Raw genomic sequence first — 19778 nt, 5'->3', positions numbered from 1 at the left:
CGATTTGAATGACAATCAAAATCAGGGAAGCGCTAACCATAACCTAACTCACGCCGACCTTGGGCCGGGCGTAGCGAAGAAGCCTGCGGTCGAGGCGGGCCACACCGCCCTAAGCTGGGCCGTATAATTGAGACTTTTGGAGATCCAATCACTTTCACTTCCAGAACTGCCGGCCAACTGGTAGCCCATTTCGTTGGATGGCGTCAATCAAGATTTGAATAGAATTTAGGTAATCGCATTGGCCCGATGGGTCTAATTGGACCGCTGCCACCGCCACAAGAACCCAGTCGCGGAACGAGAACCCCGATGGGCCGATGCCTCAGCATCTTTTGGAGAACTAATACTTGGCTTTCCAACATTATGAACACAAAGAGGATTAAGTGACGATTCGCCGACGACTTGGAAACCACAAAAGTAAAACACGTCCTCACGCAATCGATGTGACACAACCGACGATGGACGGGCGCGTCCCCTCTGATGAGCGTAATGATGATGATTAAAGAATTCTTTCACCGGAGCCGCCGGGGTAAAAATAAACACATAAACACCCGTCACATAATCTGCACTCCGGCAGGCAATAAATTGGCCAAACAGTCTGAGCGAGTGTAATTATGGCGGGCGTAGAGCACCAGCTGACGAGAGATCATAAAACAAAATAAAGATATGCCAACAATTCAGCAGACTCGCTGATCGCAGCTTTCCCACAGCCAGACCAGGCCAGGTCGGTGCGATGTGCGATATTATTACGCAGCGCCATTCCACCATTTCCTTCCAGCGTAGCAGGTTTTTTAGGCGGAATCCCGCTGCCTTGCCCACGCCCCATGTCTGGCCCGGGAATCCCACGTTGGCCCAGTGACTGACTTAGGCCAGTGCGGCTGAGAAGAGAAATTGATGCGACCTGCCAGCCAGCGGTTTGGCACGGTTCAACTTCACCGACTGACACATCCATTGGGAAGCGTTGTAAAGTATGTTCGCATCCCGTCCCATCCATTCACCGATCGGCGCGAATGCATCATCATCGGGTGGCGCTCGGCCAACGGATAAGTTCCGAGTACGGCGTCGATTCGTATTCGATGTTGTTTCTTCACCATGGGCTTGTACTTTCAACGGTAGTACCAAGAGCATTTCACCCCGGGTGGGAACTTATCAACCCGTGCCGTATCACGAGGACGCTCCGACTATCATTACAGCAGCAGCAGCAGCAGAAGCATTCATGCGAGCGAGTGAGAAAAATATCAACCAATTCGACAACAAAAAAATCCTCCGCATTTATGTAGCTATGCAAATGACGACGCCATCGTCGGCATCTCCGCTGCCTTCCGCATCGGGCCGTACTCCGGGCGTCGAACGTAACGCTGCACGCCGTGGGCAAGAGAAATGCTATTTAAAGGGATTATTTTTCCCCCCTGTCGTAACGATGCCTGGCATCTTCGTTGAGCGGCCACACCTACAGCCCGCGCCGTCCAACCTTCGGTCCGGAGACCAAATTTTGTGCATTTTATTTCTCTTCGGTGTAACACATTCGTCGATCGTTTTGTGATACTATTTTGGTGTTTTTTTTTTGTTTTGGTATTCATCCCCGTCCTCCATTGGCCTTGCTTTGGCATTGGTGACCCGCCGATGTGTGTTAACGATCGGCGGGACGATCGGAATGTTGACCGGGTGCACCTCGCCCTGGCCCAGGACCTGTGCGAAAGTGCAGCGACCAAGAAGATGCATCGAAAGTGGAACAGCCAGCGGAACAACAGAAAGTGGCTAGAAAAATGCTAATGTGTCTCGTTCGATTTGCGTCACGGAAACTAATGTCTCGCGTTGCGACCGTGCAAAAGCCTGGTCAACGAATGGCCCCGATCACGGTTTACAACCACTGCATCTGCTGTCGTCAACCCGATGATCGGAGAAAGATTCAGAAAGATACCACCAACCGAGCGGTTTGTGACATTTTTCTCGATATCGTCTATTTTCGGGGTGAACGCAACATACGCTCGAGGCGTTTCAAATTCTCTTCCCTTTTCGCCTTCGCGTTCACATTTATTGATCGCGTCTCGAGGCGACGATATCGTGTCTTGATCGGTTGAGAATATCATTTTTGGTCGTTGTGTTTCTTTTTTCTTCACCCATCGGGCGAAGTCTCTCGAAAGCTCCAAACTGGTTCCACAGTGGTAACACTTTTGGTGGTTTTGTTTGTTTAGCCACCGCGGGCGCGGGCTTAAGTATGCTTCGCAACATCACCTCTCTCAGCACGCAGCACTAAGCGATCGAGGACACTTTCGGCATAACACCTCGATCCGATCCGAGCCGAGTTACGTCAGCGCGCGCCCGGTGAAAGATGGCTGCCCTGCGAGATAGGATGGCCGATGCCGTGGGATGTAACCCGAAAGAAACCTCCAGCCTCGATCGATCACGGCGGGTTAAAGTTAGGGCGGCGGGCCCCAAACTTCATGCCCGGAGGCCGGAGGCCATCTAGCGAGATTTATGGATTATGCGCTTGTTTATTAGCCCATCGGTTGGCGATTATGTGTGACCCACTAATGACCGCGGCCCGTTTCGGCCGCCGGCTTACGAGGACAATGGTCACGCGATAGCTCACACGACAACAGGTGTAAACTGACCCGAAAGCGGCACACGGGCGTATGCCGCTTTTTGGCGTGTTTTCGTAAAACGAAAGACTGCACCGGCCAAACAAGACACGAACCCCGCTTGACACGACTTCGGTCGGCTTGATCGGTTACAGTGACAATCTGGACCGACGCATTTCACAAACGCCCAAACGATGGTGCATCGTTTATGGCTCGCCCGCCCGAGTAAGCCGAGGGAGGGACATTTGGATCTGACCTCCCCGGGGCCGAAGCAATCGCTAAAGGGGCCGTGAAAGAGAAGAGATGAATTCCAGCAAACGATGCAGTTTCGAGTGTGGTGGCTTGACCCACCCGAGAGCCGCCGGCCGACGCCTACGATCGCGGTGAAAAGTGCACTGTCATTTCTGATTGATTAGCAAAGGTGAGACGGTGGAATGTCAGAAAATTAACCTGCTTTCCAAGAACCTGCGAGCGGATGGGAAGGAAAAAGGCGGTCGGACGGCCGGTGAAGAGCCCGGGCCAGGGCAGTGCAATGTTCGGTCACCGGCCAAGACCCTCTGGGGTAGAAAGAAAACAAAAACGAACATGGCGTTAGCCAATGAAAAGGAACGAGCCTCAGGACCCGACAGCCACCGACCTACAACGAACCGAAGCAAATGCATAATCGACGCTGATCTGGTCACGTTGGCCCCCGGTGGCCCTCTGCGTGTGTTCAGCCCATTTTCTCGACCCGGCACGGTGAAATGGTCGTCGTCGACAACGCATCCAAACGCAGCAGCAGAAAGCAGTGTAGTTGCAGTGCAAACAGTGCACTTAACTGGAGCGAAACGGCAATGACAATTTGCTTTACAAAGCGAGCGACATCATTTGTCGCGCACGGAGCACATTTGGCGCTACCCGGGTTGAGGCGAGGCGAGGCCGCCGAACGCGAAAGCTTATTGGAGGTGGAAAATTAATTTTCATGCCACACAATCACGGTAAATATGTCGTCGTCGGCCAACTAACGAGCACAATTGGCGTATTAAGAAAAACGTTGGACAAATTGGATCACTGCTGAAGGAGAGAGTTTAAGGCGATACTACATCAACCATAGCTCTGAATCGAAAGGTTATTTTTGGTAGTGCCAGGAATCCAATGCTCCCTTCGGGTGGGGCCAATGCTCGCCAAGAACAAAGACTATCAATCAACGGCCGAGGTTCAGGGGCCGGAATTCCGTTCCGCGGGCCCCGGGACGTCGGAACGAAAGCGAAACGCGTAGGAAAAGTGAAATGACCTGCCGACGGGACGGGAAGTCAAGCAGTTGAAGTCGGGCCAAGAACCCAGTCCGCAATCGGACGATGACGGTGGCAAGATACGGCGGCCGAAGAAAGAAATCTTGGCGATGGAGATGGTCGCAGGACGTCATAGAACCACCGAGCAGATTGATCGAAAACAAGTGCTGCTCGAAGACGACCGAAGTGAAACGAAGTGTTCCGAAAATGGGGCAGATAATTAAGGGCCCCCCTAACGATGGGCGCTTCCGGCCTCCGGCGATGAATTGTTCAAATTCAAACCCAGCGCAAAGGCTGCTGTATCGAGGTTTGGCGGCTACATTATAAGAGCTTTGTTTTGGTAGGGCGAACAAAAATCTTGTTGACTCCACACGTCACGGGTTGGTTTGGATTGCCGCGCAAAAACGCGCAACATTAACGTTGCGCAAGCGCGCGTTCTGTTTGTTTGTTTGAATTTAAAAACTGTCACATTGTTGACGAATGAAAACTCAAAATAATAATTATTAAAACCGACAGCCAAACAGCCAACCTTAGCGCGGTGCTCTCGGCGCGATTGTCTCCCCCCCCTAAAACGGTCTGTTAATCTTTGGCCTGACGTGCCCTCTCCCAAGACATTTGAGGCATTGTGCTAATCAATGGAAGCGTAACAGATTTCCTATCGCTCACTCGTTCCTGCGCGAGCGCTGCCGTTGCACAAACCGACACCAAATGCACCGGGCACCGGTTCACTGTTGTTGTTGGCTCACAATAAGACAACGTGCCCAATGGGAATCTTGATTGTTTTTTGTTTCGTTCGTCTGACGAAGAAAATAGAAAATTACCTTCGCCGCCTGCTCCGTCATCTTCATTATCAGCGTTTGTTATCGCGCAAACCGGTTGATAGCCGCCGCATCGATGCTCACGCTCGTGAGACACGCCACGCACGCACGCCCCTGTTGCAGCATATTGCACCACGGAACGCGGTGGCCAAGTCGGAACAAGTTTCACAAAAGGTTCACAAACGAAAGTGAACCCCGTTTTCGGGCCGATGCACTCCGATGGCTGTTGCAGGCCCAGTGCCGACTTTGCCGATCGATCGTGATGATGAGCGCCCCGGGGCCGCCGCCGGAGCGAGCTGAGCTGAGCTGAGCGGAGATGCCTTCTCGCTGTCGTAACCATCGGCGGCGGCGGCGGCGTAATGTGGGAAACAAACGGCAACGGCAACGGTACGAAGATGGTACACTTCCGAGTGCATTATGTGTGTTTTATTTTTTTGTGTATGTTTGGGGCCTGCAGCTTGGATAATACACTCACTGAGGCTGAAATTGTGCAACTACGGCACGGAATTTACATATGAGTTTCGTTATTTAACCGGGGTGGCGTGTTTCGAAGAAGCGACAAATTTCTGTCTATTTTGAAACGTAAAATTCAACGAAAAACACGAAACCTGGTGGAAGCAATGGAAGCTCGGTTGAAACCGTTCGGAGTTTTTTAAGGGATCTTCGGAGGAGGAAAACAAAACTAGGATTTAAAATATAAACACTTCAATTATCGTACAGATAATGCTTAGAACCCAATTTCGGAGTTCGTTGTTTGTCGGCCTTCCGCTTGCCGCCTTCGGAATCTGACCGCCGCCCGTTTGGAGTTCATCTCTGGAATGATGCATCACACCCAATGAAAAAGGTTCTTATCCAATTATGCTTTTTTATTCTTCTACACAAACGCCCACGTTCATCCCAGCGACCATCAGAGGCCTGAAGAGGAACCCATTCATTTTCTCCGGAAACTAGGTTTCGTTCCGATCGAGTAAAGTCAAGCATCGGTCGTAGGCTTATGCTCGTCGTTTCATCTTCGGTGCTGTTCGGTGCATTTGTAGTCGTTTTGTTATTTTACCAGTTAGTTTATTTCTGACACGCTCAACAATAAAACCGAACAAGAATGTAAATAATAAAATTAAAATTTTGTTCGGCAAAGACGCACAATCGAAGCTTATGTTTGCTAACGATTCGGAACGTGCCGTTTCTGTTTTTCCTTGTGAGGCAAGGTAATAAAAAAAAACACAGATGCTTTTCGTAATTCTGAGGCATAAATGCCATTTTTAGTTTGCTTTTTACGAAAGAAATAGTTATTGAATAATTCGAAAAAAAAATCATTGAATTATCTGGTCTTTCAATACTTTTGTCTGCGCTTGCAGAGAATTGCTTCGTAATTTATGATGGCCCCCGAAGCTTGGGACCAATTAAGATCTCCGTTTCAATGTTCCCATCCTGGCGATCGCGTAACGACGCCAGCTCTCGGGCATTCTTTCACCGAACGCAGCAATGCACGATGAATTTCAATTATCATTCCGTACAACAATGTATGATAAAACCACCAGCATCCTACCACACATATAAAAGAGCTATTCAACATCGGAACGGATCAGGATCAAACCTGTTTTCTTGGCTTCCTTTCTTCTCCAATCTTCCCTTCTCATTCTCCCAGAGGCTCCTTTGTTCCGCGCCACATCCTTTGCGGCCCGTTACGTAACGCTCGGGTTTTCTGTGAAGGATCCTTAATCACCTGACATATCCTGGTGGCCCATAGCCCGGCTAATAAGGGCCCGCCCTGGGACTGGAAAAGGGAAAGGAATAAATCGATCAAGCAAAACGATCGTACGGTTGGAAACGAGAGCCCGAAAGCCGAAGGGAACCAGAAAAAAGCCAGGGTTAATAATTCCCATGAAATTCCTCAAGGTGTTAGAGAGTCCGTCGAACGGAGGACCTTGGGCCGAACCGGCCCAAAATGCACCCTCGCACGCTGTGAAGTGCATCTTTTTCTCACTTGTCTCAGACCCAAACAAACGTAGCAAGGGTAGATGTGCGCACCCCACACGAGAACCAAAAACCCCAAAATGTGAACCGCTCCGTTGACCTCAAGAAGCGACCGGAAACGCGAATCAAGAGTGGCACGGCAAAAGAGACGTGAATGGAGAAGAAATTAAAATAAAACGCCTCGCTACCTTTCAGGGCTTTTTGGGTTGGGCGTTTGTTTTATTGGTTTTTACTATCACACGCTGTGTTCCGCGTGGAACTGAAGTGCCATCACAGTTCTCCGAACTCCGCACGGCATCGAGAATAGGGTCCAACGGCGTCCAAGGTAACCCCAAACCCTACTACGGAGGAAACGATAAAAACGACACACCTTATTATGTTGTCGGGACGTCTCGTATCGCTCCCCGCCAAGGGTCACGCGGTAGAACTTTTTGCGACAGCTCAGTTTCCCCTCAGTTGGTTTTTGGCAGCCTTCACGGACCACAGACAACGGCGTTTATCGGGCCCACGAAATCTTGAGCCACTTGAGCGAAGGCCACCGCAACCCGCCAGCGAAATAAATGGATCCATATCATTGTCATTAAAATAATTTGTGACAATCTCGACCCATCTCGGATTCTCCCGGTTTTATGGTGCTGCTAGCAGCCCACCCTCGGGTGCAGAAGAATTTAAATTGGGCTTTCGCTTATGTTTCACCCAAATATGCACGGCCGATTGGCGCACGGGACCAATAAAGTTCGCCAAATGGGTGAGACAACGTATTGATCAACGTCCCCAGATCGAGCGCCATCAAATGCGCCATTAGGTGGCCACAGCTTTGGGACAGATTTATTCTATTGTGATAAAACAACCATTAATTTTCTTTCGTTATCCATTCCCCTATCGTAGGCCCCTCGCTAAGCTCAGGACCCCCTACACGTGTCTATTTGGGGGGTGCTAAAGTTAATCCGCTTTGCCTTGTTTAAAGCTATAATCAAATTTGGAGCTAGAATGCCACAGAGGACGTTCCTATTTTTTCGACTCTACTCCCAAACGGTCGTAAAATTAATACCAATATGACACTTGCCTCCGGTCGTGCTGCTTTCGGGAATATGCGATTCCGAGAGGAAAAAATGGTCCCACATCGCACCGCGAGCCATAAATAAGCCACACTATTTTAAACCGAAACCCTTACCGATGGCGACTTTCGAAATGGTGGCTCCTTTCTTCGGCCCGTCCTTGAGGTGGCCAAATTTTTTTTCAGTAAGCGAACAACCACGCCGCCGGTCTCCACGTTGGACATTCGCGCCGCCCAACTGTTGCCCGGCCCTCCGAGGCCCGGTTCGAACAACTTTCGAAAACAGACAAATAAATTCGTCCCATTTCTTAGTAGCCACACACACACGGGCGGGCGAGGGGGGGCTGTGAGACTTTCGCATGTCCTTCCGCGGTGAAAAGTACGTCCGCGGATTGTTACCGGCACCTCGTAGATAGCAACTGCAGTTGCAGCAGTGCACCGTGCGTGCTGCGCGTGCGTGCCTGTCCGTGAGGGCCCCACTTGTTCGTTTGACTAATGCGTTTTGACGCACACTAAATGGTCGAGGAAAGTGCAGAGAAGAAAAGCAATAAAATAAAAGCCATGAAAATGACAGCAACACACACACACACGCAGTTAATAACGGGCACGGTGTGATTGAGGCACTGATTGAGGTCTCGCAGGTTTGAGCCGTGCCGTTAATGGGCTAGACGCACGAAATGCGCTTGCCATTCACGTGCAAACCCTTGCTTAGGCGTGCAGCCAACGTTTCGTGTCGTACGATCGCGTTCGAATGCCAGGAAGGGTGAGAGCGTACAAATTAGTTTAGCGCCAGGACTCAGGAGTAACATGGTGGTTCGGTTCGGTTGTTGGATTAGGACCCATTATGGGGTGATAAAAATAAATTCAGATGTTTGAAAGATGTTTTGCGAAAAATTGATAAATAGGAGATGTTATTTGTACCTAAAAACTACTTTCCTTTAACTTTGCCAAAGCCTTGCTATTATACTCTCAATCGAACCGTAGCCACATAAATAGCCACAGACGATACAACTTTCAAACCGCGATCTCCGCTCGCTAGCGGATGAAGCACCGGAGAGTGGATCGGCCATAATGATGACCCCTAGGCTGTAAAATGCGAAAAACACCCTAAATTAATGCCCCATCCCCACGGCTCATCAAGGATCATCCATTGATCGAAGCGGATCATAAAAAATCAATTCCACAAGTCGGCCAACAACGATCGGGGGTCGGGTCGGCGTAGGGGCTGTAAATGTTCGAACAGCAAGCGGCCCGCAAACGATTCGCTTCCGGTTCGTGTTGATGGAATTTGTGCGCGGGAACGGCGAGAGCAGTGGCACCGGACCGCGCAACATTATGCTGCTCGAGTCCGGGTGGACCGGAAAATTGGTGGCGGGAGCCGCGATGGATCTGGCCTGAATTTTACGCCGCGCTTGAAGGCACCCTGGTAAACGATACCCACCACCGTCCGTGAGACTCGATGGCGGCCGGCGATTAATATTGATTTTTGACCCGAAAACAAAACACCATCCGCGGGTGCGTGTGCGTGGTCAGGTGTGGTCGGTTCTCCCTAGAGGCGTTGTGCAGGAGAACGCGAAGCTTTCTGTTACTGAAATTATTATACTATTTTAGGCTAACATCAACTACTCGATTGGCCTCTTTTCGTTTTATTTTAGGTTCAAGAACTTCTCCAAAATGAACTTCTCTCCGAAATATTTACCTAAAGATGCGAGTGCCTTTCTTTAAAAATAGTAAATATTTTTGGAACATTTTCATATTAACTAAATTCGTTAAAAATTATATACAGATTGAAACCATCTCACATCTCGTAACGCCCGATCGTATCACCGAGCACGATGCTACTGTGGGCAATGTGACGTCAAATTGGTAAGACAAAACAGCCTCAAGCTAAGCCGTCCACACCCAAGCCTAATCAAGGCGAAGCCTCACAAATTTCACTGTGACCCATATCGAAATACAATACATTCCCCCCGTTCGGCGAGTATCCACTTAGCGGCGTTCAAACCCCTGGCCACAACATCGCCAACAACGACAACCAGCAAAAAACGGCCCATCGGCTGAGGCTGATCAATTTCATTGCCCCATTCACCCAATAAACGAACCGCCCCAGAATTATTACCACCAGACGTGTTGAGCCTTGCGATGATACGCATCGGATACGGAAAGGTGGATCGCTCCCAAACTAATTGATATATGATGTTAGCAAACGATCGAGCTGCGATCGATAGCCTTGTTGAAAGGGGAACCTAGTTTTGTGTTGTTTTTTTCGTTTTTGACCAGAGGTGGGTTCGGTGGGTTATGAAATGTGAACCTTCTTTTCCAGAGCACCACACCAACACACCTGGTCGGCGCTGGTAGTTAATAATGTTTCAAATAAAATTTTTTATTTCCCTTACGCAATACGGCAAAAGCTCAGCGGATCGCGATGCATCAGATGAGCAGCCGAGCGCGCCAAAAAGAATAACGCAACACTCGGCCAACGCCAAGATCCACCATTGACATTCATCGGAGGGCTTTCAACACTTTCTTCAAACTGTTGGACGCACCCATCGGTCGCACACTGCCGGCATCAGGTGGTGTGTGCTGTGTGTGTGTAGTCACGGAAGATCTCTTCACTTTCCAACTGCCATCCGCCACCCGGTGGAGTGCTGCTCCACTTTATGGGTGCAGCAACAAAACATAAAAAAGCGATCGTGTTAATTTTCGCTCCACCAACATGCGGTAGCGGTGCTCCTAATTGAACGTAATTATGGTTGCGAAAACGCGATCCGATCCGCGTAAGTACCGGAGGCAGATTCACTAATTGATCGATAAAAACGTTCAAGCGATCGTATTTCGAGATGGCCACGTGGCGTTGTGTGCTGTAAGGACCCCGAAGAAGCGATAGTGTCCGTTTGCTCTCGGGAACAACACCGTATCGGTCAGCTTCCTTTAAGGTGCGTCGCAAAAACATTAGACCAAACTTCTTACAGGAAAAAAGAAGAAAAAATGTGAAATTATTGCAAAATTGTTTCCATTTCGATTTGCGCCGGCATTGATAAATTCGTAGAGCTCCAATGTGGCACGCAAAGCGATCAGTTGGTGGGCAATAAAATGGAAACAGCCGACAGGTTGACTGCTCTTCTAATCTTCTCTAATCGAGGCAATCTTGCTCCGGGGAAGCGGAGGTCCTAATACTTCACCCACCGAAACGCGCCGGCCGGTCTTAACATTCCACACCAACCACCGCCACGGGCCCGGTGCCTGATTGGTGCCACCGGCGGGGCCATTCGATCGTAATTGATTATCCGACGCACGCCACGCCATGCAATCCTCTGAAAGCCGTTGCAACGAATGGGCAAGTCGCCGCGAACTTGGCAATACCGCGCGGCCATTCCCTGGCACACTGGCTTGCCCGTAAACTAGCCGTTCCCTTGCGCGGCACACGCCAAACGGTCTTTGACACTGCTGTGCGTGGCCAAATGAAGAAAGCATACGCGCGCGCAAGAGAGAGAAAGAGAGAGAGAAAGCGAATAACGCGATCTCCTTGCCCTCCGGCTTCGATGGAGCAGCGAAATTAGCATAATTTTTCCATAAAAAAATTCTTTCACCCGTTGCGCGCCACACAAGTGCGCCACCGGGCCGCCGACCGGGCACCGGGCCATCAAATGGAGTGCCATTTTACTATGCTTGCACCATCCCCGCGGGCCCTGCGGACCCGGGCGGGCCTTCGGGCGGGCGTTGAATGGAATATTAATCCGCACGCCCCGAGGGACCAATCTTAATCCTACGATCTAGCGGACTGCCTCCGAGAGTTCTAGCTGGTGGGCCCGGCTGGCCGCTGCCGGCAGGCTTCAGGCGATCACGCGAGATTCTGGGACGGGTCTGTCCGCGGGTCGCTGCATTCCAAGAACGAACGGGATCGCTTCACGGGATGTGACAAGCCGCGGCTTTGAGGGCTACTCTCCCGGATCCGCGAAGCGACAATCGATAAAAGATTACGATCGGGCCGCACGATGTCTGGTTCGATACGAAGGCAATAAATTTCCAAAATTTACGAGAGCTCCTAGTGCGCCAAATTGGAGAATTGGGCATTTTTCGCTACAACGGCGGCCAAAGACCAAGGCAATTCAGCAATTCTTCCATTTTTCGCATTTCAATTTATGTCTTGGTTTTTAGCGGAAAGTTTATCGGTTTCATTGGCCGTTTAGTCGGCCAGAAAGCCGCGCTGACGAGTCGGGAAGAACGATCCCGGTCTTTTAAATCTCTGCATGATTTCCTGTGTGTTCCGTGTTTTAATGTGCCTTAGTTATGTTGCTCAATAAAATTTCGTTTTGCATAATCTATGGGACAAGCGCCAGGGCAGAACATTGTACTCCGATCCTAGATCGAAAACAGTTTTGTGTTGCTGATCACAGATCTGCTCTGTTCAAACATTCAGCAGATAGATGGGGAATTTCTTAATAATTTTATTGCTCACAGAGTCGAACTGGAACTAAAAACCCTGCTGAGTTGAGTTTTGTGCACATTGTTTTTAGTTTCATTCCACTTTGAGCCCGACCCATTACTCATTCATAAAAAGTAGTTTTCTTTGTGTAACATTGTCCCCAAAGAGGCCACGGAGCAGCACAGCGTAAAGTCTTCGGTTGGTTGGCTTTTCCGAGTCTCTTGAGGATCCACAACGACACCGCGCCCTGGAGGTGCACCGGCGCAACCTACATTCATCGGCTTAGAAGAGCGCAAAACCCGAAAGACCCACCGCCGGTGGCGCATAGAACAAGTAGAGCATAATGTGCTATTATATTGCTCGACACAAAAACTTGCCGCCCTTCCGAGGCATGCTCGGTGAGTAATGAAACAGATTAAGCGAACCAGCCCACCCCGGCACGACGACGGAGCCCCGGATGGACCACAAAGAAAGATCTTCTTTGGCATCTCGTTATGATGGATCCTCTTCCCTTGTCGCCCGGTGGCGCGGGCCCCACTATTCCCGTTTCCCGTTGTTTAATTACTCGTTTCCTTTCTGCATCCCGAAGCCCTCGCGAACCGAGCGAAAGATGAGAAAGGATTGTGGCAAACACACACACATGACGCGAAGCACTTTCTTCGCGGCAACCGCATGACAGATGGCCACACCGTAGAACAGATGCCTTGCGTTGCCGACACTCTGCCATTATGCAACGGCCTGCACCGTGGCCGTGGTTTGTGGAACAGGTCACAGTTGGTCGTTGTTGCAGATCCCTTTTGTTGGTTAATTTTGTTTAGCCCTGTCCTTCGAAAGGACCTTCAAACCGATGATGACACAAAGGTATTTTATCGCTGAAGCCACTGATAAAATGCGAGTCATTATTGTAAAAATGTGGTTCCTCGACTGGAACCAACGGTCAGTGGCCCATAGTGCAGTCGTTTGGGCCACACCTCTTGCGCGCATCTTTTGTCCGCTGGACAGTGTTCTAAATTGTGGAATGGAAGAATGCATGTTATCAGCGGCGTTGATGTAATTACTACAGACACGCCGCCCTGCCGCGGTACACCTGACCCGAGCCGCTCAGTCCCCGGTGGACTTCCGAGGTGATGCGAGTCTCAAAGTGGGTCACATTCCAACGGGATTCTACGGTTCGCGATGTGTGCGATCGATAGCGTGTCCATTAGAAGTGAAGACCCCACAGCGGGAGCCCTTCTGTAGAATGACGCACCTGGACGCAGCATGGCCCCTTGGCCGGCTCTACTGCAGCAACAGCAGGCAGTAACGGTGCACGGGCGAACAAAGTCTGTCGATCATAAATTTATCATAACACTCCTGGTTTCCCGAAACAGCGGAGCTGAGCCTCGACAGCAGCCGCATCCAGCTACTTCGTACCGCACCCCGGGGCCATTCTTCTTGGGTGGCCTTGAGGATCGCTATCGATGGCGCCCATCGAAATTAATTAAACATCAGATTAAGGTTCGAACACCCGCCACCCAACCATATGGGCACTAGTGGCCGAGTTTCCGACCGGATTCCGGCGTGGATTATGCTGGTGGTCCACACCCAGGGAAAGCGAAGGTCGGCTTGGGGCCATTTCCCAACCTGCGGCTAAACGACCAAGCAACTAATTACAATCCCATCGGGTGGCATTTAATTCGATCACTTGGTCCACCCGAGGAGGCGCTTTCTTATCACCATAATGGCCCAAAATTATACAAATGTTAATTGAATAGATGTTTGAATGGTGGAAAGTGGCCAACAGGTAGAACCAAAACTGTACGACCTGATTCCAATCAACGATGCTCATTATCCAATATCGTTAATGCAAACGAAAACGTTTTATTTTCCATTTCTACTTTATGTTATTTTAATGCACAAGACTGTAGCTGATAAGTAGCGGAACCAGACATACAACTTTACTATTCAGTCGCGCCACACCGGCATCCTTAGCTGCGTATTGTTCTATAGCCCGTTCGATCGACCCGTTCTCTTACTTTAAACGTTGAAACTCCTTTATCTTCGCGATATTGTGAGGCGAACGAATCGCATTGCACTTTGTACACTTTCTGTTATTACACGCGGCACGCACCAAAGTCTAAAAGTTCTAGTTTATGAAAAAGTCCAAAAAACCTAAACATACTTCCTGAAATTTACATTTGGAATGCATAAATAAATGAGCTAACCTTATTCAAAAAGAAAATAAACCGAAACTCGATTAAAACCCTTCTTCGTCTCGTTGGCTCATAATGCTGCATTGTCGTGGCCTTCAACGGTTCATTCCAGTTTGCTCCACTAACTGAGATCATCGGAGCGCCATTCTCACTTTGAACAGACCCCCGGTTAGTTTACATGATGCTCACTTTTCAGATGTTCGTTCATGCGTTCCACAAAGAACGGTCGCGTCGGACCGTGCTGGTGCTGTCCGTTCGGCTTCCGATTGGTCCCACCGTGCGCTGAAGTAGAGTTGCTCCGGAGATCTCGCACCAGTCTGCTCCTGTCGGCCGTGTTTCGGTTCGATCGTCCCGCTGACTCGCTCGTTGCATTCCGTCCCTTCGCCGCAGTGCCTGCCTGCGGTCGTAGGTCACCCGGAATCACCTTCTCGCGAATCTGTATCACGGAAGTGTTCATCACTTCGCAATCGATTTGCATTAACGTTATCTTGTCCGAACGCCGCGAACCGTTCGCCATCGACTCGCCCCCGGCAACGGTCGGCAACATGAGGGACATGCGTGGCCGGCTAGTCTTGTTGTACGCCAGTGCCGGTAGCAACAGATGCTCTTCGCTGAACGACACCAGATAGAAGGTGTCATCCCGGCGACCGATTTCTTCGAAAAACTCCGCATACTTTCTGCTCGCGGACGGATAGTACAGATCAAGATCGTGCGCCTTGTGAACATTGCCACGGTATGGGGTCACTTCACGGTCTGCACCGTCAGCCTCGTCGCTTCGGTGAAGTTTCAGTTGCCTTTTCTTACCGGCCAGTGCCAGTTTGTGGCGTTTTTCGTACGATTTCATCTGGACACTTATGTCCTTCATCTGGCGGTACATGGAATCGATCGTATCCTTCAGGTGGAACATGTTTGCAAACGTATCGATGCTCATGTCGCCCGTGGTGCCCTTATTGTCGGTCAAGTTTTTGTAGCCATTTACCCCGATCCAACGCCGCAGTTCGCTCGCGAGCCGTACGTTTTCGGTCTGATTCACGTAAAATGGACACTCAACCGGTAGCGTTTCAACAGTGGCCAGATCGTCGAGAGCCGTCAGATTTAGGTTAAATGCTGGTACGTGTGTCCGGTTGGTCAGGGAGTCAATGGAATCGTTCGTCCAAAGCAACCCACGGGAGTGATGGTGCGAGGGAGCATACGGTTCCGCTGGCTCAAAGTCTCCACCGTTCGAATTGGTTAGCAGGTTTCTGTGGGAAACAGAACGAAATGACATTTTGCTATTTTGGCCTGGAGCTAACGAGATGACCTACCCGATGGGACAGAAGTTTATCGAGACTATGACCAGCATCGCCAGCATGAAGGCAGCATTTTTGCGAACCGTTGGCGACACTTGCTTGGCCGATGACTGTACAATGAGCAGACTGCTCGCTGCACACGCGCACCTTACTGTTAACCGTTGCAGCAAACTCGCGTTTTCCTGCAACAAAACGGTCACAATGAACAACGTGTCCGCAACCGCAGTGAAACGATGCCAGACTTACCAGCCGTAGCTGCGCGTTTTCATTCGTAAGTTCCTGGATGCGATCTTCCAGCGAGGTGACGTACTCCTTCTTTTTAACTCTCGATTGATACGCCGCCTGACGGTTTTTGATCATTCGCTGGTGCCTTTTGAGCGTCTTCTCGTTAATGGTCTGCTCGGAAATGCTCGTTCCGGACGCCAATATCGAGGGGATCGTACGCGAACCACTATCGGAGGGATCCTGTGCGATTCGGTTCGAATTGATTTTATCCCCTGAGCCAATAGGAACGGTTGGTGATTGTTTCGGTGGCACCGGCGTCGCTGTGGAAGTTTTCCACGCACCCTGCGGTAGCACACTCTGAAGATTCTTGATGGGCTTTGCCTTCAGCAAGATCGTATTGTTCGACGGTTGCCGCTCCATGTTAGCCATAAGCGCTTTGTAATCCTTTGCCGAGAGTACGATCGTTTTCTTGGTGATCGTTTTCGTGGCACTCGAACTGGTGTTCTTGGGGAGAACTTTAATGCGACGTCCTGTGGGCGGTGGTTTAGCCTCAACGACATTGTTAACCTGCCCAAACGGCTCTTGCGGTCCCAGGAGGGTTGCTTGCGTGGGACTAATGGGTCCTTGCGGTGAAATTGGTGGACTCTCCAAGTGCATCGGTACCACGGGGTCAAACCCACCGGAAGAGGCTCCCGACTCAATGCTTTGCTGACTTCCGGACGGGGACGGTGTGTAGCGGTTTGACGGTGACGACCCCTCGCACGAGTCGGGTTCCGATTTAAGGATGTCGTTTAAAAAGTCATCCGGATTGATAAACTCGCCGTACTGCGCGGAATCGAAGGATTGCAGCAGGAGTTCATTTAGCATCTCGCAGGATGTTGGTTCCGGAGGTTGGAGCAAAAGATTGCCCGCACCATACTCGTCGAAGCGTGCCACAAAGCGATCGGGGTCGTACATCTCCGGTCCCAAGTACTCATTCTCGAGTGAAAGGTCAAATACTTTCATTTCTATTTTGTGGAGATAAGAACGCATTAGAACCGGATAAGAGCCTTGCGATACGGCCCGAAGAACAACGTTCCGCAAACCTACCGTCGAAAGATGACTCCATGGTGCGTAAGCTACACCATCGAACTTTGATTTGGCGAAAAAATGACGATAATGTAGCAAAATTATACTTTTCTTTTTCGGTAGACCCGCTACCGATTTGTGTTTGTTTTGGTGGACTATTTTGCAATTGAAGTCGGCATATGACGAACTAAAATTGCTGCGCCCTTACTTTTGACATTCTGCTGCACACGTTTCGTAGCAAATGCGACTGTTGTAGGGTTCTGCCAAGTTGAGCCGCGAAACCGGTTTTTTTCTGTTGATGAGCTTTTCAATTATGAAATCAGTAAAATTTTCCATTAATTACATTACACTTTAAACGCATGAATTATGTTTCGTTTCCCGTGTGCTTGGAGTAAGAAGTTATGTTTCTTTTGCACGACCCTCGGTTACTCTACGCCACTGACCGTTCCAGTCCAGCGAGATGACAACTTTCCCAGAAAAAACGTCGAAAGCGAGAAACGTCAAAATAAACCGAATCGGGTGTAAGCAAAATCGCGTAAAAATCCACTATTTTTCAACTATTTTCGGGTTACCCGGTTCCACTATTCTGCACGTTTTCAAGCTACTCCTGATCGTGCTATTAATCCGTAAACGGGGTGCGTTATTTTGGCCTGCAAACCGTGCCAGCGGCCGTCGGCAACGTCCGGATAGGGTTGTGTGTTTACGAATCGCTCTAAAGCTTACGGCGGGTTTCCCGGGCGGTATCGGCGTAATGCGGCCTCAGAGCAACGACCGAAAGCAAACGCCGGCAACAACAGTGCCCGAAAAGGCGACACGCTCACCATGAAGGTGAAACTTAGATAATCTCGAACGGCAGACGGTGTCCCGGTGTGAACGCATGCCGCAAGCGCGTTTCGATTTCATTTGTCTTCCAACGACGGTTTGGCGCTCGCCCAAGTGGCACCCAAAACAACAGCAAGGTACGGTGATTGGCCTCGTTGCTCATCCGGAAGTGCAGCTCACTTTGCTCATTCTTGCCAAATTAACTTTGCAGAATGGCCACATACAACAATGCCCACTGGTTGCTGTCGCACATAAGAAATTCGTTCATCTCCACCGACGACACCGGCGTGAGCGAGACGGTCATGGCGACGGAGGACATTCCGCAGCAGTACGCGGCTCTGCAGCGCCAAACGGCGCAGCAAATGGCAGCGGAAGGCAATGCCTACGAGCCCCGGATGACTGGTCTCGCGAGCGACGATGACGATCGTGAACCGGACGCACGGTTCGGGGTCGATTACCAGTACTTTTACTGCTACCCTGGGCTGGACGACATGGACGAGGAGGACGCGGACGGGCTGTCGCAGTCGTACGAAATTCAGATGGACCAAGAGAGTGGCTTTCACCGGGCACGCTCCAACACGGCGCAGAAGCTGGAGAGAATGGAAATCGCGCGCCGTAAAGCGGCCCTCGTCAAGACCGTGAAGCAGGTCGATAGTTTACCCCGGCCCACGGACGATAAGGAACAGGCCGCAGAGGACGATCGATTGTTTCGTCGCCGTTCGGTGTCGTCGGTGCCGACTGCAGCCATGGGGTCGATGCTCAGCGAGCAGATCCGAAAGTGCCCGACGTTACCGCAGAGCAAATTTCTAGAGTACGCCAAGTTCGACGGCACCGGGCACACGGAGGTGCCGACGCGTACGTTTAAGATATTTCTCACCATCCTCCCGGAGGAGCTGCGTGCCTTTCCGTTGCAAATTTGCGTACAAGCCACGGCCAAGATACAGGAGTTTATTGGGCTGATCTGCTACAAGTGTACGGTCGCGCATCCGGAGATCCCGCTGCGCTCGGGCCGCCACTACGGTCTGTTCATGACGGAGGAGGATGGCGAGGTCGATATGGACTTTCCGCCGCTCGATGCGAACGAACCGTGTGCCAAGTTTCGGTTCACGCACCTCGCCCTGGCCGAGCGACGGCTCTCCACCACCCATCAGGCGATCCCGTTGGTGTCCGCTCTGCAACCGTTACGCTTTGAACCGTCCACCATCGATGGGCGCCGCTCTAGTCTCACGGCGAAAGGGACGTCAGGCTCGGCATCGACATCGACATCAAAACCGGAAACTTCCAGCCTCTCGGCACCGCTGCGATCACTAACTGGTGCCACCCGCAAACTGTCACTAACCGCCACGAGCGCCCAGCGGGTTAGCATGCAGCAGCAGGAGGATCTCGAGCGCATCAAGGGCCACACGTCGAAGATCGAAGCCCCACTGTACCGGTGTTTTCAGGTGTACGTGTTGCAGAAATCGCGCCTCAAAACGGAAGTGCAGCTCGGCATATCGGGCGATCGGTTCGAGATCGATCCCGTACCGCAGCGGGCGAGTAAATTCTGGAGCCGCCAAAAGTCGACCAACCATCCGATGGATGCGGTGGCGGCGTGCACGATCATCGATCGGCGCGCCACCAAAGCGATCGTACGGCTCGTGTACAGTGCGTCGAACGTGGCGGTGCTGTCGAGCAGCGAGGGTAGAGTTGAGGCACCGGTTAGCTTCAAGCACTACGACATCGAAACGGACCACAACACGGCGGACGAGATCGTCGAGAAGGTGAACAACATCCTGGAGGTGCGCCTCAGCCCGATACGGCGCGAGTACATGCGAAGGCGCGGCACACTCAAGACCCAAAGCAGCACGTAGTAGCGGCGGGACGTAGAAGTAACGACGAAGCTAGGAAGCTAAGGAAGCGGGAAGTCATGCTCCACAACTGCCATTTCACGCCCATTACACACTCAATCATTCACAACATTACAATAGGTAAAACGGAAAGCAGCTATTTATTTTATTGTCCATTCCCCCATCAGAACGGCTCGGTCCGGTGGGCGGATGGCACGCGTCGGAACGGTT

General features: G+C 50.9%; 2 protein-coding genes across 2 annotated transcripts; one reads left to right on the top strand and one right to left on the bottom strand.

Moving 5' to 3' along the window:
* Positions 1-14104: 14104 nt before the first annotated feature.
* On the bottom strand, positions 14105-17032 carry LOC128273661 (cyclic AMP-dependent transcription factor ATF-6 alpha). Its single transcript, XM_053011682.1, has 4 exons — positions 16921-17032; positions 15853-16838; positions 15622-15788; positions 14105-15558 (listed from the first exon to the last, which is right to left on the bottom strand). Exons 1-4 carry the CDS (start codon positions 16937-16939, stop codon positions 14487-14489), a joined length of 2244 nt encoding a protein of 747 aa, XP_052867642.1. The 5' UTR covers positions 16940-17032; the 3' UTR covers positions 14105-14486.
* A 747-nt stretch (positions 17033-17779) lies between these two features.
* Positions 17780-19571, top strand: LOC128269709 (stress-activated map kinase-interacting protein 1). Its single transcript, XM_053007101.1, has 2 exons — positions 17780-17858; positions 17933-19571. The coding sequence occupies exon 2, from the start codon at positions 17934-17936 to the stop codon at positions 19569-19571; it is 1638 nt and encodes a 545-aa protein (XP_052863061.1). The 5' UTR covers positions 17780-17858; position 17933.
* Positions 19572-19778: the final 207 nt, after the last annotated feature.

The sequence above is a fragment of the Anopheles cruzii genome, chromosome 3 (assembly GCF_943734635.1).
Source record: "Anopheles cruzii chromosome 3, idAnoCruzAS_RS32_06, whole genome shotgun sequence".
NCBI classification, from domain to species: Eukaryota; Metazoa; Arthropoda; class Insecta; order Diptera; family Culicidae; genus Anopheles; species Anopheles cruzii.
This window is presented reverse-complemented; position numbering and strand designations above follow the sequence as displayed.

Coding starts and splice junctions, on each gene's coding strand:
- LOC128273661 (XM_053011682.1), bottom strand. Junction 15,789..15,852: donor AAAACGCGCAGCTACGGCTG/GTAAGTCTGGCA, acceptor GTTTTGTTGCAG/GAAAACGCGAGTTTGCTGCA. Junction 15,559..15,621: donor ATAAACTTCTGTCCCATCGG/GTAGGTCATCTC, acceptor TGTTTCCCACAG/AAACCTGCTAACCAATTCGA.
- LOC128269709 (XM_053007101.1), top strand. CDS start 17,934: ATGGCCACATACAACAATGCCCACTGGTTGCTGTCGCACATAAGAAAT.